The sequence below is a fragment of the Phycodurus eques genome, chromosome 22, assembly GCF_024500275.1.
Source record: "Phycodurus eques isolate BA_2022a chromosome 22, UOR_Pequ_1.1, whole genome shotgun sequence".
Classification (NCBI taxonomy): Eukaryota; Metazoa; Chordata; class Actinopteri; order Syngnathiformes; family Syngnathidae; genus Phycodurus; species Phycodurus eques.
In genome coordinates, this window is record NC_084546.1 from 6099296 (window position 1) to 6121229 (window position 21934).

The 21934-nt window shown below is 41.8% G+C and overlaps 1 protein-coding gene and 1 long non-coding RNA gene across 11 annotated transcripts in view; both read left to right on the forward strand.

The window, feature by feature from the left end:
- osbpl8 (oxysterol binding protein-like 8) overlaps positions 1-12189 on the forward strand; it is a 43180-nt gene extending 30991 nt beyond the window's left edge. For 9 of the 10 annotated variants that reach the window (XM_061667269.1, XM_061667271.1, XM_061667270.1 and 6 more), the window contains 17 exons: positions 3-206; positions 1969-2053; positions 3894-4059; positions 4385-4610; positions 5052-5236; positions 6006-6087; positions 6180-6278; positions 6650-6746; positions 6833-6931; positions 7601-7698; positions 7958-8047; positions 8250-8386; positions 8479-8664; positions 9220-9373; positions 10156-10258; positions 10418-10523; positions 11351-12189. In XM_061667269.1, the coding sequence (XP_061523253.1) occupies positions 3-206; positions 1969-2053; positions 3894-4059; positions 4385-4610; positions 5052-5236; positions 6006-6087; positions 6180-6278; positions 6650-6746; positions 6833-6931; positions 7601-7698; positions 7958-8047; positions 8250-8386; positions 8479-8664; positions 9220-9373; positions 10156-10258; positions 10418-10523; positions 11351-11480 (2247 nt within the window). In that variant the 3' untranslated portion in view covers positions 11481-12189. The remainder of the gene's footprint in view (positions 1-2; positions 207-1968; positions 2054-3893; positions 4060-4384; positions 4611-5051; positions 5237-6005; positions 6088-6179; positions 6279-6649; positions 6747-6832; positions 6932-7600; positions 7699-7957; positions 8048-8249; positions 8387-8478; positions 8665-9219; positions 9374-10155; positions 10259-10417; positions 10524-11350) is intronic. The other variant, XM_061667268.1, reaches the window with a different exon arrangement.
- Positions 12190-15589: 3400 nt separating this feature from the next.
- On the forward strand, positions 15590-16628 carry LOC133397003 (uncharacterized). The gene is made up of 3 exons (XR_009767521.1): positions 15590-15720; positions 15892-15934; positions 16277-16628. It is a non-coding gene; the product is annotated as an uncharacterized LOC133397003 (long non-coding RNA).
- The last annotated feature ends 5306 nt before the right edge of the window (positions 16629-21934 follow it).

Consider the following 21934-nt stretch of genomic DNA (forward strand, 5'->3'; position numbering starts at 1 on the left):
AGATCCGCGGAACCCTGAAGAGCTGGACCAAGCTGTGGTGCGTGCTGAAACCGGGCGTCCTGCTCATTTACAAGACCCACAAGAACGGCCAGTGGGTGGGCACGGTGCTGCTCAACGCCTGCGAGTTGATCGAGAGACCCTCCAAGAAGGACGGCTTCTGCTTCAAGCTCTTCCACCCCCTCGAGCAGTCCATCTGGGCCGTCAAGGTCAGAATATGCCAACGCAACTCGAGGGAGCCTCAAAAGTATTCACAAATCAGACCCAATCCAGTCATATGTGCCCTGAAGGATCACAAGTTATTTCATGTGGGCAGTGTGCAAGGTGAAATATTAATTGATATACATGTTTAGTGATAGTAATGATCCATTGGGGAGAAATATCCCCCGGGAAATAATTAAGATATAACGCATCAAAATAATATACATACTCTACATACAAAATTGATTGTACTATTATTGTCCAAGTCAATGTGAAGTTTATCGTGATGATGGATCGATAGATGGATGATTGTTTTTATTATTAGTAGTAGTAGTAGTACGAGTATGTTGTTGTTGTTAATATAGGACTGAAACGATTAATCGACATCCCCCCCAAAAAATCTGATATTATTGTGTGGAACATGAGGATGGTGACCCCAAGTGGACAACAATAATACCTGCACCTCACATGTACATTTTGTTGTTGAATAATGCAAAATCCATTTTGATCCGATTAATCGATGGGACGTTCTGTAGAATAATCAGTTCTAAGAATATTTGATAGCTGCAGCCCTCGTCAATAATAATAATGATAATTAAAGTTAATGAATGTAAAAAGGAATGCCCTTGAAATGATTAGTGTCTGTTTTTAAGATATAGTATTTACAAAAAAAGACAAAATTGCTTCATGTAACGAGACAGTGAAAAGGTTAATATTATCAATTATGTACAGTATATACAATTTAAAGTGGAAAAGATAAGGTGCCCGTTTGTGTGTGATCGTCCATCCATCCATCCATCCATTGTCTGTACCGCTTTATCCTCACAAGGCTTTATCCCCAGCTATCTTCGGGCGGGAGGCGGGGTCCACCCTGAACTGGTCGTCAGCCAATCACAGGGCACATAGAAACAAACAACCATTTGCGCATACATTCACACCTACGGCCAAATTAGTCTCTTCAATCAACCTACCATGCATGTTTTTGGGATGTGGGAGGAAAGCGGAGTGCCCGGAGAAAACCCACCCAGGCACGGGGAGAACATGCAAACTCCACACAGGCGGGGCTGGGGATTTGAACCCGGGTCCTCAGAACTGTGAGGCAGATGGTGCCGCCTGTGTGTAATTTTGGTTATATTTTATTGTTTTAAGTAATTTGGAATCATTTACAGGCTTCAAAGTAGACAATCATCTTACTGTTAGCAATTAAAATCTTAGCCCATAAAATTATTTCTTTTTAGAATGTTACGAGTACTGTCGCCACTTCTATTTTGCTAGGGGAATCGTTCCATTTCCAATGGTTTAATTTGAGCTGCGAGTCACGTTTTAGATGTCTTGCGATTGACTGAACCTCTTTACTAAAATCCAGAATGATCCTTTTAACAATGTGACACATGACAAAGAATGACCTCATAAACCCATCCCAGATTATTACTCAGCCGTAATCCTACAATAAGAACAATGCGAGCGGTTTAAATGCAAAATGGTCTTTTACTGAAAACAAAATCCTTTGTCTCCTGTGGATGAATTAAACAGGATGCGAATGTCAAGTGCAAAATGAAGGGAGCATCTGAATAACAGAAACACAAAGCATCCAATCCACTCCAACCATGATTGCGTTTCGAGCGTTTGCTCTTGTTTATTGATCACAACTCTCCACCTCCAAAACAAACACTTGAGCCATTCAATTTCTGGGCTGGTCTCTCCACTATTAAAGCATGTGCATCACTGGCTTTCCAATTAGTGTGTGTAAATAATTAAACGTCCTTACAGGGCCCCAAAGGGGAAGCGGTGGGCTCCATCACTCAGCCGTTACCCAGCAGCCACCTCATCTTCCGTGCGGCGTCCGAGTCTGATGGTAAGAGACAAGCTGTCATTCATAGTTGTCGTCCATTTGTCTACTTGTCAGCTGCTTATTAGATGAAAGCTGTGATGACATAAAGTCACACAAGCAGTACCTTGACTTGCGAGTTCCCCAATGTATGGGTTTTTCAAGTTAAGAGGTGTCACTCGGTCGAATTTATTGTCCTCGTGCTGGAGCTAAAATTTGAGAAGATGCCAACTGTGCTTCCTTCAAGCGGTTTATAGCCACAAGCGGTTTATAGCCACTCCCAGTTGACGTTTACTGTCATACTTAACACAAAACAAATAACTGCACATTGTGTATTTAATCAAACCACATAGCTTTTTGTCTAACAGAAGGCTAACACACCATATAAAATGCCATTGGCGAGCTAATGAGACTAGCATTGATACTGCGGTAGTTAAAAAACTTGAAACAATTGATATTTCCAGTGCTGAAATGCAAAACCACCTCATAGCTGCAGGATATTCTGATTGATAGTTTTAACCTCGACAATTTGATTTTGCAAAAGTAAATTGAGTATTTTCTGTTTTTCGGATTTCACTTTAACAGATAGCATTAAGCACGAAAAATATATATTTTTTTTTTTCAGTTTTCTTAATAAAATGTAATACTTTAGATGGGCGGTTTTGTGTTTTGGCCAAGGCACGCAGGCCAAAAGGAGCAGCACAAACTCCATTGAATTAAAGCATGATGTACAAAATGTTTAATTCTTTACATTCTATTTAACTATGTTTTTGTTGTATGTTTTTATATACTGTAGAGCGCTATTTTTGTTTGTAAAAAAACAATTTACACATTTTTGGGGGTGTTTTTGGGGTGCTGGAATGGGTTAAAGGCATTTCCATTCGTTTCATTGAGGAAGGTTGATTTGAGATACAAATTATTTGACTTACAACTGTAGAATTATACTCAAAAGTCACTGTACCACTGTAAAATATTGCTGGCATGGAGTCCAAATGATGTGACAAGTCTCTGTCCGAGGTGCTAAAACATGTACATGTAATTCACACATTACGTAACTGTCCTTGGTGCTGAAACATGCAGCAAGTCTTCAGTGTCTCTGTCGATGGCACTAAAACATGCAAAAAATCAATTTTCTGAGCCGCTTCTCCTCACTAGGGTCGCAGGCGTGCTGGAGCATATCCCAGCTATCATCGGGCAGGAGGTGGGGTACACCCTGAACTGGTTGCCAGCCAATCGCATGGCACATACAAACAAACAACCATTCGCACTCACATTCACACCTGACGGGCAATTTAGAGTTGTCAATTAACCTACCATGCATGTTTTTGGGATGTGGGAGGAAACCGGAGTGCCCGGAGAAAACCCACGCAGGCACGGGGAGAACAAGCAAACTCACACAGGCGGGGCCGGGGATTGAACCCCGGTCCTCAGAACTGTGAGGCAGACGCTCTAACCAGTCGCTCACCGTGCCGCCACATGCAAAATAGTTCCTGTTTAAAAAAAGAAAATATTTTGAGATGGGCAGTAAAAATAAAACAACTGAGACAATGTGATTGCACAAGTGTGCACACCCTCTTATAAGTGGGGTTCGGCTGTGTTCAGAATTAACCAATTCAATTCAATTGAGTAAAACGTTCACTGCTGTATAGTACAACTTCAAAATTCCTAAAAAGTCAACTTTTACTAAATGAGGTATACTGTCATAAAAGTGTTGAAAAATAAAAATGCGATGCACTAAAACACTTCACACTGTACATTTCGTTCTTTTATTATTATTGTCAACAGAGATGCATTTGTGCAATTTTGGGGGGTTTCCAGAAAATGGTAGTGGAATTAAAAATAATTTTTTTTTTTTTTTTTTTTTTAGGTCGTTGCTGGATGGATGCCTTGGAGCTGGCCTTGAAGTGCTCCAGCTTGCTAAAAAGAACCATGATCCGCGAGGGCAAAGAAGACATGAGCACGGTGGCCTCTGGCGGAGAACATTCCCTCAACTTTTACAGCCTCCTGCGTGCCCACAACATGCACGGATTCCAGTAAGTCTCGGCAAATATACCTCAAAAAAAGGCTGGGTGATTCATCGATTTTGTTGATTAATTCGAGTTTAGTGGTCACTGCAACTTTTTGTTCAAAACACCACTTTAATGCGACTAAGATTGCCTTATTTCTGTGGATGCAAGTTAATGCTAAGGGGAAAAAAACAGTTTCAAAGCTTGTTTGCTGTCAAGAAAAATAAAGCAAATCCCAGAATGGGGGGGGGACAAAAAGCAAAACCTTTTCGATAAACAAAGAAGAAAAAATTGATTAAAAGTGAAATTTTTATTTAAGGCACTGACGTTATATATAATATTTGCCATTGAGGTTCAACGATAGCGACCATTTGAAAGACCCGGACCTCTACTCCGATAAGTCCGACCGGGAGGGCGAGCCGGACCACGAGGAGTCGGACCCGGAAGGTCTGGAGAAGAGCGAGGAGAGCGACAGCGACACGTCGGAGCGCCAGGACGACTCGTACGTGGACATGGACCCCAACGAGCACGTGCGGGAAACGTCCTACCTCGAGCAGTCCCACGAGGAACTGGGCGAGGTAGTCACTTCGTTTGCTTGTTTTTTTCCCCACATCCCAAAAACATGCATAGATTGGAGACTCTAAATTGCCCGTAGGCATGACTGTGAGTGCGAATGGTTGTCTGTTTGTATGTGCCCTGCGATTGGCTGGCAACCAGTTCAGGGTGTGTGTCCTGCCCGATGACAGCTGGGATAGGCTCCAGCGCGCCCGCGACCCTAGTGAGGATAAGCGGCTCAGAAAATGGATGGATGGATGGAATAAATGAGCATGTTCTCTGGCGGAGCTGCTGTAAAATTGTCACATGGGTCATGTGTGCATTTCCACACTAATACGACTTTGACAGCTCACTAATTAAACCCCCACCCATCTAATTAAAGCCTTTCTGTGCACCATACTTGGAATGAAATACTGTAATATTAGTTGCCGATAGTAATTATTCCGTACGACTCGTTCTTGCAGGCAGGCGAGGCTGCCCAGACCGAAACGGTGTCGGAGGAGAACAAATCCCTGATCTGGACTCTCCTGAAGCAAGTGCGACCGGGTATGGATCTGTCCAAAGTGGTCCTGCCCACGTTTATCCTGGAGCCGAGGTCCTTCCTGGATAAACTTTCCGACTATTACTACCATGCGGACTTCCTTTCTGAGTAAGAGCTACTTAGTCATTCCACTGTTCGCCATTTGAGAACTGATTTATTTTTCAAGTCATTTCCAAGAGTACAAAATTATTGACACTACATTTTTTGAGCAAGGAGCCATCTTTGGTTACGGAGTGCAAACTGTAATATTGAAAATTTAGCATTTGATGAAAACTAGAGTGGGCTAACTAAATATTTTTTTTTGCATTTTGGCAGTCTGGGGGATTTATATTTGGTATATGGCAATGATTATTTCTTCTGGATAACTTTTTGTTTTAATGGAAATTGTATTTTTTCCTCAGATTTTGGCGTTTTTCAAAATATCATTGATTCAAATCTGCTTTTTTGTCTTCATTCAGTTTGATAGGTTAGAGCCCAGTCAGTATCATCTAAGATCCTGAAAAGAAAATAATCAAACTGTGATGAGAAAAATGCTTTTTGCAATAGTAGTCCAAGTCCAAACATCTGTCGATCTATCAAGATTTCATGAAAAATTATAAATAACATTGACTCATACTAACATGCAGATTCATTGACATTCAAGTTAAAGTGCTACTTGCTTTGTGAGTCTTCCATCAATCTCTCAACCTCACTGTCTTGGCTGTTTTTGTGGGAGGGGAAGATTTTGGAAACGGGAGTAGGCCCAGTGTTGCACTGAGGAATCAGGAAAAGTGCAGAGTGCAGGAATAATTGTCAAAATTGGAACTGAACCTTGATTTAGACCAGTATTCAGTTGAAAGATATTCCTCTTTATTAATTCATGCATTCAACTTAACAGGGCTGCGGTGGAGGAGAATGCTTACAACCGGATGAAGAAAGTTGTCAAGTGGTACATCTCTGGGTTCTACAAAAAGCCAAAGGTGTGAATGAAGATCACATATCCCACCGCCAATGACATACAAGTAGAAAATGTTTTTTTTTGTGCTAACGGAACGTGCTTCTGAACTTGCAGGGCCTGAAAAAGCCTTACAACCCCATTATCGGCGAGACTTACCGCTGTATGTGGCTCCACCAAGAGACCACCAGCAAGACCTTCTACATTGCAGAACAGGTAACAACAATCAAAAGCGAAACTTCAGTTCCGTCAGTGTCTTAGGCCGGGTCGATTAAAAAAATGGATCGATTGGGCCAGTTCAGGCGTAGAAAACGTTTGAATATGTTTGTAAAGCATTTGCAATGGTTATTTTTTTTCAATTTTTTTAATGAATACAAAATACATAAAATATAGTTTAAGTCTTGATATAACATATGTACATTAGTTCATTTTAATAGTGATAATTCATTTTCCTTTTTCATTTATGTTATTCAATCTTTAAATGTACTCGCAAAATGAATAAAAGCACTTTTGATGAACCAAAATGATAATAAGCCTTTTCTCAATTCATTTCTGCACGTTTCCTTCACTGCATCATTTCTGTTCAGGTATCCCATCATCCCCCCGTGTCAGCATTTTACGTCAGCAACAGGAAAGATGGATTCTGCCTCAGCGGCAGCATCCTTGCCAAGTCCAAGTTCTACGGTACACACAAACAGAAATCTTAAGCATATGCCAGTTACCTATTAAATCTCTTGACCATTACTTTTACTTAAAAAATTTTTTTATAGGAAACTCCTTGTCGGCCATATTAGACGGCGAAGCTCGACTTACTTTCCTAAACCGGGGAGAGGACTATGTGATGAACATGCCCTACGCTCACTGTAAAGGTCTGTGTGTGCCCACATTCTTTATTTATTGTCACGATTGATTGTTTTCTTCCTGCAACACACTTCAAATGGAATTGTAATGTGAATACTGTTCTGAAAAGAGACGTCCATTTCTTTTCACAATTTTAAAACAGTTCGCAGGTATTTATTACCTTTATTTATTTTTTTATTTTTCAAAAAGAAACAAAGATCAAGAGTTATGGTCCAGTCTTGTGCGTTCCAGCTGGCGTTTGGTTGGCGCTCATCATCTCGTCAGCAAGTGTATGCGTAGGAGCACAGTACTGCTGGGTCAATAACAAGTCAGCCTTTCGTTGAGAACCGAGTTGTGCAACAGCAGAGGCTTTGCGGGCTGGCTTTCTTCACCTCGCCAGCAACAGTGAGGCTGGATCTCGCCGGCTAGAGTGTGCGCCGTCTCCTCTCCAGGATTAAACACACACTGGCTGTCGCTTGAAAGTGGCTTTGGTTCTTCGCCCACACTCGCTGATCATTTCATTTTTATATGTTTTCCAATTATTATTACTCAGTGGTTTAATTTTACAACAGTTTGCAGGCACTCCAGAGACCCAGCTATTTGTATACAAGCCATTGAAAAGTATTTTTTCCCCCCATGATATGTCTCTTTAAACATCTTTGTTTTGACTGATAGTTGTCTTTTTTGTGTTATGGTAGGCATTCTGTATGGCACCATGACTCTGGAGCTGGGTGGTCAGATCACCATTGCGTGTGAGAAGACAGGCTACAGTTCTCAGCTGGAGTTCAAACTTAAGGTAAGATCACAAAGTAGCGGCCATTTGCCCATGATAGCTCCTTCTTAAATTCTAAAGTGACCATTTCATGCCGCCTTTCTGTTTTGTCCTTCCATCCGTATCTCGACCCCTCTAACATTTATTTAAAGCTGGACATAAATACCCAACCATCGTCGACTAGTTCTTTTAAGCAGATGTAAAAGACATCAAGTAACACTTGTTAACTTTATTCATTTTAGGTAATGAACAACCTTATCCTCTGTCGCTTTCTGCTTTGCAGCCGTTCCTGGGAAGCAGCGACAGTGTCAACCAGATCTCCGGAAAGATCAAGCTGGGGAAGGAAGTTCTGGCAACTCTCGAGGGACACTGGGTAAGAGCCCGCTGACTAGCTGAAAGACTGAGACAAGCCAGATAAAATTAATTGCCAGACGCTATGCTAACTGTATGTGCAGCATGTTAGCATGGTAATATTTGCCCATAAATAACATCTGAAGTGTCCATTGATTGTATATTGATTTTGGAAGCTTCATTGTATGTAGTAACAGCGTTATCGTGACGTTGTCCTCTATCAGGACAGCGAGATCTTCATCAACGAGAAAAAGACGGGAACAGTGGACACTTTCTGGAATCCAACACCGGACCTGAGGCAGAGCCGACTCACCCGCTGTACCGTCCCACCCGAGGAGCAGGGGGAGTTTGAATCAGAAAGGTGGGCTTATGCATCTAGAAAATGTATGCCGCTGTATTTGGTGAAGCAAATCTGCACAGATGACCTCGTTCTCTCTCGCATGTCATTCCTAGACTGTGGCAGCACGTGACGAGGGCAATCAACAACAAGGACCAGACGGAGGCCACCAACGAGAAGTTCATCCTCGAGGAAAGCCAGAGGAAGTCGGCGCGGGAGAGGAAAGCCAAGTGCGAGGAGTGGAACCCCACTCTGTTCGAGCAGGATCCCATCACTGGAGAGTGGCATTATAAATATGCTGAGTGAGTCTCCAGTATCTGTACCGATACTTAGCATTAGTTCCCCACCTGCGATGGATGACTATCCATCCATCCATTATCTGAGCCGCTTATCGCCACAAGGGTCGCGGGAGCGCTGGAGCCTGTCCCAGCTGTCATCGGGCAGGAGGCGGGGTACACCCTGAACTGGTTGCCAGCCAATCGCAGGGCACATAGAAACAAAACAACCATTCGCACTCACATTCACACCTACGGGCAATTTCGAGTCTTGAATAAACCTACCATGCAGTTGAAAACTGTCAGGCTGATTTGTGTCTATTAAAAGTTGGGTTTGTTTCTGAATTTTCCTGAATATTATGTTTTTTTACTGCATCACGGAGTTTCAGTACAATTAATGTAGACTTGTACATGAATATTACTTTATTAATATTCAAAGTAATGTTGCAGTACGGTATACTTAGTTTTAAAATAATCGAATAATTAGTTTTCTTTAATCACAGTAATGTATTTTTTAATTTGTGTTATTCTTTTGAACAAGCATCACGTCGTCATGGTGGTCTCTCGTCCCCTCTTCTGTAGCACAAGGCCGTGGGACCCCCTCAATGACCTGATCCAGTTCGAAAAAGACGGTTGTATCCAGACCAAGGTCCGACACCGCACCCCTATGGTACGTTCTGGCAGTCTTATTAGTCTGAGTAACCAGGGGTCGCGGAGGGACAATTGCAAGTGCCAGGTAGGTTTTTTTCCAAAACATCTTGCCGCCTAAGCCACCGTCTACTCAGCTTCATGTTTTTTTTTTTTTGTCTTCATCACTTTTTCTCATCGCCTACATCCAACTTGTTTTGCCCTTTTTTTCTTGCTTTTGTTCTGTCTGTTTCGGAAAGTGGAAGTGCACCACTTCATCTGCTTTCCTTGGCTGGATTGAGCATGAACCAGTGCCTTACCAGCAGTAATAGTGTAACTGAGTGCATGTACAGTGAAATGGGATGTAGAATTTCCGGCTAAAATTGCTAAATGTGTGAATACACTTTGTACGTGTTGTTAAATAATTCATGTAATATTGATATGCAAAATACTTTATTATATTTACAATGTGTTAATATTAATCCTCATAAAAATACATTGTATTTGTACCAAATATTCTGCGGCTGAAGCCACTGTTAACAATGTTTTCCTTCTTAACATTGAATCAAATTTATTACTGCATTAAAACAAATGACAATCTGAGCTAAGTAACTGTTTCTACTTTATTTTATAGTGTCGTAATGAGTCTTTGGCGCATTTAGTCCATCTGGATGCTTTTTTAAAAAAAATTTTATATATATATCTTACTGCTGACATCCCAGCACCAGCCGTCATGTATGTGTCTATTGCATGCATTCAGTTTCCATGTTGTGAAATCTGTGTGCAGTGTGCTTAACTTCTAATTTATTCTATTCTAGCCAATGTTGTTATTATGTTACATATTTGCTGAGCTCTTCATGTGTGTGTGTTTGCGTGTGTGTGTGTGTGTAGGTCACGGTGCCAAAGAGGAAACACAAGAGCGACAAGCCTAAAAGCCCAGAGAGCGGCTGCTCTTCGCCCGAACTCGACCGCCAGGACTCCTCTGGAAGCGAACGTGAGACAGTTTTGTGTTCAATTTACATGGCATTTAAAAATGTTGCATTTAAAAATGTTAGCGTACTGTTTCACATCACATTTTGCACCTGTACCTAATGAAGTATCCATGGCAGTTTTCAAGATAGCGCGTGAAAAGAAATATATGTGCGATTTACAGGACACAAGAGCAAACACAACAGCCGTCTGCGCAAGAAGGGCACAGACCTCAGTGAACTTCAAAGTGCCATTGAATCCATAAAGCAGGCGCAGCAGGACATCAACAGGTCAGACTTGACACTGAGAAGTTTACACACACTCATCAAATATTATATGAAAGGAGACATATGATGATTTTTTTTTTGGTCGCAATTTAAAAGCAGGTGTCTGAATGAAAGGTCTCTGACATCCTTCTATAATACATCCGTATTATAGCCCAAAACATCCGCTTGTTCCACTCGGATGACTCACTTCATTGCCGTGACGACTGGGGGGTGGAGGTAGGGTGTTTTGAAGAAACGAGCGGCGACTCAGCGTTACAAGCTGAAGGAAGTGTGTGGCTGTATTTTGCGACTTGTCTGAGCCCTCCAGCTACAACTAGCAACAAATTGAGCAACGCTTTGTGGTGTTATTGGAGAAGTGAATTGATTTTTCATGATTATTTTGCATACAGTGGATGGAAAAGTCAACACACCTCTGTTGAAATGCTGTTTTTGTGATATGAAATAAACGAGACCAAGATATAAAAAAAATTCCACCATTAATGTGACCTATAACCTATACAATACTATTGAAAAAATATATTTTTGAGATTGGAAGTAAAAATAAACAAGTGAGATAATGTGGGTGCACAACTGCACACCGTATTATAATGTAAAATTTGGCTATTTTCAGAAATAACTAATCACATTCAAACGCATGTTAAATGGGAGTCAGTACAGAAATGCCACCGTTTAAAGTGACTCCAAATAACGTTCTCGTCGAGTAGGCTTTTCCTGACATTTTTTGCTTTCGAGCAGAAGCCTGAAGGTTTTGTGCTCACACTGACCAACATTTGGAACAGTGTATATAATTATTATTATTTTTTTAAAATATATATTTTGTGCATTGTTAGGAGCATCTGTGCGTTGCGGAGTCGCACGGCAGGCCGGGCGGAGGGCACCTCCTTTCTCCAGCAGCGCGACTACGTCATCATTGTGGCCCTCATCGTCCTGCAGGTGGTCATCAACTATGTCTTCAAGTAGCAGCCATAGCGGACAGACTTATCACATACGCACTCCAGTGGCGGTAACTTCCTTTTTTCCCCCTTCCTCGGCATCATCCTCAATTGCATTTCTCGCTTCTACAAAAGAAGCTAGTCCGTCCAAAATCAGAAGACTTGAAATGTATTTTATTCCAAAGTTCACGTATTTGTAGCTTAGAAGCTGATTCGCCCAAAACCACGAGACTTGTAATGTATTTTATTTCCAAGTCCATTCCGAAATGTTATAAAGCTCCACGGATTTCAAAGAGACTCTTGTAGACAAAGAGCACAGCCATTTTATTTTTCATGGGAATGTAACTGCTGTTAATACACATGTATTCACCCTCTGAAAGACGGGGGGACTTATTTAACTTAAGAGCCATGACTACTCTCCTCATGAAAGGACCCTTCATGCTGATATCGTTTTTTGTGTGTTGTTGGTTTTCATGTTGCGTCCAAAGTGGTCCAATGTCTTAATACTTTTTTTTGGTTTTGTTTTTGTTTGGAACTTGATTTGACTCAAAGTCCATAGTTGAAGAAAAAAAATGTCATAGGTAAACATGTACAGCTAGAAAATTGTGGTAAGCACACATTGCAACTTTGTACAGTATTTTGTCTTCTGCACAAGCGCACTGGAAACGTCCAATGTTTTTCAACATTCACTCCAGAGAACTTGATATGTATTACTCTTAAAACTACAGTGATCACTGCCCAACCTTTTCTTTTCTGACTGAATCTACCAGGACATTTTGAAGTGTTCCTAATATTAAGATGTGGGTAAAATGGCGTTAATTAAGTGCGGCTAAACATTCTGGGACTCCATCTAAACAACTGCCTTCCTGGATTTAATAGCGAGTTAAAGTCAGAAAAATATTGAAGGAAACATTCCTTATTTATATACATTTTACGTACAATACCCTTCTTACATATACGAGTGAGGTGTTGCTTGTTTATTTTATCATAGCCTAGCTCAGCTCATCTTAGTTTACATTAAATACCAGGGAAGATGAGAAAAGCTATTACTTCTTATTTTCAACTGTAGAAAAACAAAGTAATCAATTTGTACTTTTATGTGAGAAGTTAGCAAAACTTGCATTCAGAGTTATATGACTAATTATTGCCTTCCTAGGCTCAATAGCAAGTCAAAGCGTTTTATTTTTTAAATTGGTGTAAATTTTACTGATGACTTTATATCTGTAATGTCAGCGTGCGCAACATTAATCTGTCATCTTAATTTGGGTTAGCTTCGCTTAGCCTAGCTTCTTTTATGATAGTTTAGCAAATTTTAGCTAAACGTAGGTCCTCTGAGTTTGAAGAGTAAAGTTACAATTTATCGGGTAAAATGTCGCTTTTTCTCTTAAGATTTACACAATGATACCATTCTTAAATCTGTAATGTCAGTATATCTCAGTTTAATTTAGCTTAGATTCACTTCTTTTAGCGTGTATTAATAAAGCTTAGCCTAAAATGTATATTTATCTGCTAAATTTACCCTCTGATACTAACTTAGCCGGAAATGTTACTTTTTCTGCTAAATTTACCCACTGATACTAATTTAGTATGTGAACGTAGCTTAGCCTAGCTTTGGGTTCTTTTAGCTTAACAGTTGCCTTTAGCTCCACCTTGCTCCGCATAATGCCTTTCCACACTGCATTTGCGTTTTCTTGGTGTTCGCCACAGGAGCAGTGCGCAAGGACGATGGCGCCGCGGTGCAAGCTTGCCAGCCCGCCAACCGGGAAGTAACGGAGGCTTTTCCCGCTGGTTGGTCTATTGCTGTTAGCACTCTGAAATCACTCCGCCAGCCCGCCAGCCCCTCTCCTATTGAATGCGCCTTCAGTGCTTCGCATAGCAGCAAACAACCCACCTTGGGTGACGCGACGCTACACGCCATTCTAGCATCGCAACCCTTGCAGCACATACACAACGAATGGGTGAGTTGACGTAATTCTGCGCTTTGCTCAGTGCAGTGTGAAAAGGCCTTTATAGTGTGAAAATAAAGTAAGAATTTTGGGGGGTAAAATTGTCATTTTTCTGTAAACTTTACAAAATGATCACAATGATGAGTCATACTGACATTATCTCAATTTAGCATCGCTTTTCGAGACTGGGAAAGATGAAGGCCAGCTAGCAGTTAGAATAAATAGCTTCTGACTTTTTATTGACCTTATTAATTATTCCACAGAAACAAATCTTAAAAAGTACAAACTTGTGAGGTAGGGTATATTGTTTTTTCTTTATCGCTTCCAGTGCTATTGTGCCACAGTGAACTCTAGAATAGACACTTTCATAAGTAGCGAGAGGAGATGAAATCTTTTTACCAGTTAGTAGAATGACCTTAGTAAACAAACAAGAAGAGAAAATCATTCCAAGCTTCCGTAAATCGGAGCCAGTTGCAGCGTGTAGACGATTAGTTTAGTGTCCTCTCTTCGCTATGTATATAACCTAACAGGATTTCCTTGCAACAAAAAGATATTTTGTACGCATCGCAGTGTGTGCAAAGGGTGTCAAAAATATCGTATACGAGGCTGGGTTTACGCTATTCGTCATGGCAACATGAAAAGAAAAAAAAGCATACACCATCAAATGAAAATATATTGAAAATTATGTTTCTTTATGTGGTGCCTAAAGATATGAGTGAGTTGCACACACCATAAGGAGCTGCAATGAATTAATCATGATCCACATACTGTTTTGATACTTCACATTCTATTATGTTATTATGAAGAACAATTTTATAGTGTGCTATTTTCTTTTTTAAAAAACATGACAATATATTTTTTTCCTTGGGGGGAGGATGATTTGAGTGTAAGTTACGAGCGTGCTCACAGAACAATTTAAACTCATATCGCAAGGCACCACTGTATACTGAAATACACAGTTTAATGATGTACCTTCTACCATCTGGTGAAAGAGCATTTCAATGTTCTTCCTGTCACTGTATGTCCCTAGCATAGATAGAGGAACAAAGATACATCGGCAAACCGTATGCACTCATTGTATACTCATTGAATCGGAATTGGGTGCACTTGGACCTGCAAGGGTAAATTCAGCCTTAGTTAATCCCGGTTCCAATCTGTAATGTATCAAGGGAGGACCGAATAGTTTGTCATGACGAAGTAAGAGCCTTGTCCACGTTTACATATCCCGTTGCCTCCGCCGTCAGCAGACTGTTAAGCGACGATGACAAAAAAAAAAGACTGGTAGCGTCGTTGGGAAGGGGAGTTAACCCGGCTGGCCCGTGTGTGTACCCGTACGTCGTCTTATCGTGCATCCTCATTGCCTCGCTCATCTTAAAGCTATCCAGATGTCCGAATGTGGAGAAATACCAGTGCCTTTTTTTTTTTAAAGGATAAAGATGGAACAGAGGAGGTCGTACGGGGGAGTTGTTGTAGTGTTGCAGAGCGAACGTGCCATACAAAGCCTTAGTAACGAACTGACTCTGCAGAACACCTTGCCCCGGAAGGGGTCGTCATAGTAACGCACTCACAGGTGTCGAGACACTGATTCCTGAGTGACTCCACTGTCTCTCGTAGCATTTTATTTATTATGTTTGTTTTCCTGCTTAGACCGCTGTTACTTTTTGTTATTTTTAATGATTTTATTCCATGTCCTCATCACTGTACTCACGTCGCTCCGTCAAGTAATCCCGCTCCACCCACACCCCCGCAACACTGTGTACCTTAATGTGTGTATTGACTATATCCTCAAGGCACTGATAATACCATCCTGGACGTTTATGGTCACATGTAATATACCACAGAATAATAATAAATCATAATTATAATAATGACATCCTGTGTGTTTTCTTTTGAGTAATCTACAATTGTATGGTGAGATGATGCAACATAATGTGAATTTTGTACTATCGTTGCCTATACAGAAGATCAAGATCAAGGTAATTGTAATGGGAAGACGAGAACAAAATGTGTATTTTGTAAAAATTATTTTTTTTCTGTTGTGTCTATCTCTTGGTAACCAACGTACATAATATAACGGGTAAAATAATTTTTAAATCTGCTTTTTAGATATAATTTTGTGTACGTCTTCCTTGTAAATGTAGAAACGTTGGACAATATTTCAAAGTCATAATAATGCTCTGAAGTTGTGTGTGTCAACATAGATACAACTGTAACCAAAACGTTTTAGCCATCTAGAGGAGGAGGAAAAAAAGTGAGCGACATGACTCAGTATGAATCACATCAACAAGCAAATCGTGCTGGCCATGCGTGGGTAGACCGAAGGTAAGTCCTTTGTTCTATTTTTCCAAATTTTTTCCAAATATTTTTAGCCATACGTTTTTTGAGTGTGTCACTCAAAACAATGCAACCAAAAAAAAATTACTTTGTGTATTGTATTTGAAAATATATAACTAGCCGTCTCGTTGACATGCTGTACTACACTTTGGCCACTAGATGTCGGCAGAGACAAATCAAGCGATTCACAGAGATGATGAAGGTAAGTGAAGAAAATATGTTTACAATAATAAACATAAACAATGCATGTATAGTGGGTGGTTCCTTGGTGTGAGATTATGGTCCCAGGACAATGTCTCCTTCATGTGTAAAAGCAGGGTTTCAAGGCTATTTAAAGCAGTATTATAGCTCTGATGAAACAATTCAAAAATATAGAATAATGTGTGAAAAATCTGTTGTCTGTACTATTTATAGGCTTAGTTTACTGTGTATAGAATAATGTGTGAAAGATCTGTTGTCTGTACTATTTATAGGCTTAGTTTACTGTGTTGCTGTTACTGTGCTGTTTGTTAATCTTATTTTTGCTCTGTACTGGTGCCTCTAGGGTCCCCTCCAGTGTCAGCCAATCAGCCATTTAGCAACGTTGCCCCAGATGTACTTTGCACCATGACGTCACACGCAATCTAAATTTTAACAGGTAAGTTGATTCAATAAAGGATGCAGAACTTCACACATAGCACTAACTAGTTAATGTGTTCGAAACCTACCAACCAAGTAGAGAGACATTTTTTGTGTGTGTACAAAGATTGCAAAGCGACAACAAAACTTGAATTTCAGGTGCTCCACTGCTCGAGTGCAGTGAGGAAAACATAAGCAATTACGCATGTGGATAAGGAGAGAAACAAGTCGCTAATACACTTTAAGCCATTTATTAAACAGGACAATGTTGTTATACGATACAGTGTTGGGAGGAAGGGGGGGGGGGCTGTAATGGATTGTTGGCATTTCAATGGTAAAAATTGATTTGATAAGAGTAACTTCATTTACAAGCTTGGTCGCAGAATGAAAAAAATGTGTAAGTCAAGATACAACTTTAACGCTGTACTCGAGCCATAGTACATATTAAAAACTGCTTCCATCCATCCATCCATTTTCTGAGCCGCTTCTCCTCACTCGGGTCGCAGGCGTGCCGGAGCCTATCCCAGCTGTCATCGGGCAGGAGCCAGGGTACACCCTGAACTGGTTGCCAGCCAATCGCAGGGCACATAGGAACAAACAACCAATCGCACTCACAGTCATGCCTATGGGCATTTTAGAGTCTCCAATTCATGCATGTTTTTTGGGATGTGGGAGGAAACCGGAGTGCCCGGAGAAAACCCACGCAGGCACGGGGAGAACATGCAAACTCCACACAGGCGGGGCCGGGGATTGAACCCGGGTCCTCAGAACTGTGAGGCTGACGCTCTAACCAGTCAGGCCACCGTGCCGCCAAAACTGCTTCCCATTCACCAATAAAAAATGGTGGATCCTGAATGTCGCTGTTGCTAGGAGACAACACGCAGACGGCAAGCTTGCTGGCGTTTTGGGATATTGGGAGAAAGGGGGGGAAGAATAGGGAAAGAAAAAGGGAAATGTAAGATTTGGCGGTCGCCATGGAGACAGTGAAGAGGGAGAAGATGGAGAGTGAAGGATGAGGGGAAACACCTCATGTTCCATTCTGTAACCGTACCACTGGCACCACCCTTTGTGGCAACAAAGCAGTCACACTAATGTTGATTATTTTGCACTGACATGTGAATGAAATGGTGGCTGCTAAACAGACACACTTCCTGTACCTCAGGCGTACATGACTTTGCTGCATGAGGCTATTACTCACCTGGGGAAAAGAGGTTATTTATTAATTATATGGGTTATTAATCATCGCAGCGGCCAGTTTGTGGCTAGAAGGATGCTGGTGTTAAGGCAGTCGGGCATCCAATGGGTTAATTGGTCATCAACGATGTGCAGTGCAGCATGGCTGGCGAGGTTGCGCTGGCTCAGCATCGTGTTTATCCCCTCCCACCCCACGTCTGTGGTATCAACAGCATGAAAAGAACTGCTGCAGTGAGCCGCTCTCATTCACAGCTGGATTAGCCGAGCGGCCGGTCGTCTTTTTTCGGCGGCTGTTCTACCTGAAATGACACCGAGGGCAGTGTCACTCGTTTGCCTTTGGGAGGAGGTGCTGCTATTTTTAGAGAGAGGAATGACTTGGGGGAACACCTTCATGTAAAGCGGTCTTAAACCTATTCTGAAACAGACACTCATTGAGAATTCTTCCAGTTGTGTGGAATTGTTTGCATCCTCAAATACAATAAAGGTGCAAGTGAAATAGAAACAGTGAAACAGATAAAAGCTTAATTTTTCGGGAGCCTGGCTGTGATGTTACGGTCTCAGTCACAGAATGAATTAAACTCGGACGTCGTGGTCCAACTCTACTGGTACAATAACAAAAGGGTGAAGGTGTCTTGTTGTGGTTGCAGGTTGCTATTAGTTTGTTCGCAAACCAGTTACAAGAGGGAATCCCACTGCAGGTAAACAGTCTCTCGTCCCTTCAAGCTCAGGTCGCATTAGCACTTCATGCTGCTATAAATAACCCGAGTGCATTGATGTATTGACGTCTGCGTGTCAGGGTTTCTCTCTTCGGCCTTCCAACTTTTGCATATTCTAGCTTTTAATCAATGGGCACAATCGTCCCGATTCTGACCTCTTCAATAGTCTGAGCGGTTAGCGCTGGCTTTCATCGCCGATTGATGGCTGAAACAACAGAGGAGGAGGCAGCGGCTCGGCTGGGTGCCTGCTGAGCAATCGAAGGACGCCAGGCGATGACTCAGATTTCTGAGGCGCTGTCTCCTCCGGTTGGCAGACAATCTGCTGACTCCTCGCCGCCTTATCAGATGTTTACCATCACTTGGGTTATGCTCGCAGACATGACTGGCATACGGCTGCATCAGATCTTACTTTTCATTACAGACGCTCCCGAGCGCAGCGGCTACATGAGGCAATATCGGGAATGAAGGAGACTATTTTTAATTGCCTTTGTTTGAGAAGTGCCGGGGACATAAAACGGGGAACATTGGCATTCTCGGAAAGAACTGATTTATGCAAAGGTCGGCTTGAACTCTGTTATTTCTGGTGTATTTTTAGTATGCAGTGAAATGTCAATGTCAAAACAATTTGGGATTCGACCAGAATTTTCTGTTCATCAAAAAGAAGACCATGGCGCTGAAATATATGAAACCTAAAAAAGTACCGTGTAATGATTCAATCAAAATGATTGCACATAAAAGTCACATGAAAAATGGTGCCTAAGTTCTTCAAGGTTAATTGCAACTGTACTTCAAATGCTAGGTAGATTAACAAGTGTGTGTTCTCGCTCCTCAGTACAATTATGAACATCAATCCATCAACTTTTTTTTACCGTTTGCCTGTACAGATTTTTTGACTTGTTCATACCGGCTTGTTCCTCGAAAATGGCAAATTAAAAGTGGTAGACACATAAAAGTGGAGTGGTAGACACATCAACGTCCAGCCCCCAGCTTGAAGCATTCAGCTATTCACCGAAGTGCCAGCCCCGCCCTGGCCTACTGCATTCCTGCCTTTTGCCGCTGACAATGACCTCCGAACGAGCCGACCCGGCACTTTTCATTGAACCTGAGTATTAGACCCACTTGTCAGCCTGTCTTTTTAGGGGCCCCGGCGCATACCGTACACACTCAATACATTCACGCTCACATCAATGGAAAGGTCGGACACAAGTACATTATTGCTATGCCCAGCCTCGACGTACTAATCTAATTGCGCTGCGAGTAGTTAGTTTCATATGGTGCTAGTTATTGAAAGTTAAGTCAGTTCAGTTCAAAACAAGTAGGCTGTAAATTTTGCGACATGACATAGGAAAGTACATTCATTGTACCGCTGCGTAAACCTGGAAAGAAAGGGTCACAAATGTATCTCTAAAGCCCGAATGTCCACCGGTCCATGGTAAATCAATGAATGGAGAATGTTCAGTGCTGTTTATATACTCTCCCGAGGAATACATATAATTGTTTGCATGCTATTAGCTCATGAAAACAGTGTTTGTCTATTGTTATGACTTAGATGAAGATCAGATCGCATTTTATGACCAAATTATGGAGAAATAATAGTCCAGTGAGACCGTTCTTTGAGTCGTTCGGTGAAGCCACCGTCGGTAAATAGTCCACACGCCAATGGCTGCACAGAGGCCATGAATAAGACATGGAGGCGAAGACAAAAATTACTTCAAGCGCGCCGTTGCTGAAACTCTGCTCTCGGGAGAGAATCCGAGGCGGACGCCGTAAAGTTCCAAACTCGCATTCGTTCTCAATAGCTTTTATTTTTGTAAAAATATATTCGAAATCCCTGTCAGCAAAGATTACTGTCAATGGTTTTGAACAGCCGCTCGGGCCTGTGTGGCGACGCAGGGTATAGTGACACCAGTTAACAGGATTACACAGCAACTTGACAGCACAAAGATGAGGCTTTTTCATTTCACCGTGGGGCTATTTTTAAGCACTGTCAAATAAAGCCCAGAGAGACGGGCGGGGGCGTTCATTTATTTATTTATATAGTTCCCTTAATTAACGATAATGGAGGCGGCGGGATTTTTGCAGCGATGACAGCGGCCGATTAACCCCGCATAGCCGGAATTTTTTCACTCATTCGGATTGCTTTCATCCCCAGCCACTCTATTTTGAGCAATCAGTGCCCGTTATGTACCAATAATCACATTTCTTCCTGGGGAAGATCATCAATTCATCATACATGCGATGTTCTCAAATTAGAGTTGAACCATATTTTTCTGGCGAAACTAAGCCTCAAATCGTCTATTACCGTGACTTCAGATTCAGTGTGCATCTAAAAAAGGATAGGCAAAGTACAGCCCAGGGCCCAAATATGGCCCGCGCTGTTCTTTAATCTGGCCCACCAAACAATTACATTATAAAGAGTCCTGCAATATTTGAGAAACTTTGAAATGAAGGTGAGTTATTTAATTCATTGCCAACTCAGTGACATGTTCAGTTTAGTGGTACTCATACATTAATATTTTTTTATGCCATCTAAATTAAAGTTTTCAGGGATACTTTTTGTGTTCTCATGAGATTGAGTGATAATAGAAGCTTTTCAGCAAAATTCTGTGCCTTTCATTCAAAACTGTCAACCCATGACAGTCACTCTGTGACATGTAACTCATATTTTGACGCTTCTAAAAATGTCTGGTCGAAGAAATCAACTCTGCTGGTAATTCCTATGTAATCGATTAGCAGGACTTTAGCGTCGACCTTGAAGCTTTCCCCTCTCGAATACGTTGGATACCAGCTCAGAAAGAAAAAGAAGCGCCTGTCATTTTGTGATGCAACATCCCGACAGTGCCGAGAGGATCACAGCTGGCGGCTCGGCTTGTAACCCTTGGATACCACTGGCCCTCCCTCCTCTCCCTCTGCCCCGTCAGCCTCCCAAATCTTTTTCCCTGCTTGTTATGCAACAGGGGTTTATGCCATGTGCTACGGGCTAGTTAAGTATTTATCAAGCCTCTTGTGTAAGCGGTGGACAGGCGGCGGCTGCCTGTTGACCCAACTCCCGTCTCGCGTCGACACTTGATCGCTTTTCTTCCTCACATTCACTCGATGTTGCTGTGTCTTTCCCCCAGGACCCTCCTGACTCATCCCTTCAATTGTCCCACTTGTCCCTCAATATACATGCCCGGTGAGTGGAACTCGGGCTCCTGTATTTTCCCCCCTTTATGCTCCCGCCCTATGCAGCATCACAACTCCTCCCGGGAAAAGTGTCGCACTCCTGCTTTATGCGGGAGAGTGAGTGACAAGATAAAACTCGTCGGTCACCCCTGGATAACATGAAGCTTAGTCATCCTAACTCAAGAAACATATGGGAAGAGTTGATTTTAATGATAACTGGTCATGTCAGGGCAAGAACCCTGTCGCTTTCAAAGGATATTTAACCCATAATGTAGCTTTAAATCAGATATCCCTGCAGTAAATACAACCACAGTGGATATAAAACCCTACCCTACAAATGCCACTCACATGGGAAAATGTGTTATGGTCCGATAAAACCAAGGACGAACTTCTCGGGCCATAATTCCAAAAGGTATGTTTGGGGCAAACACAACACTGCTCATCACCAAAAGAACACCATACCTGCAGTGAAAAATGGTGTTGGGAGCCTCATGCTTGGGGGCTGTTTT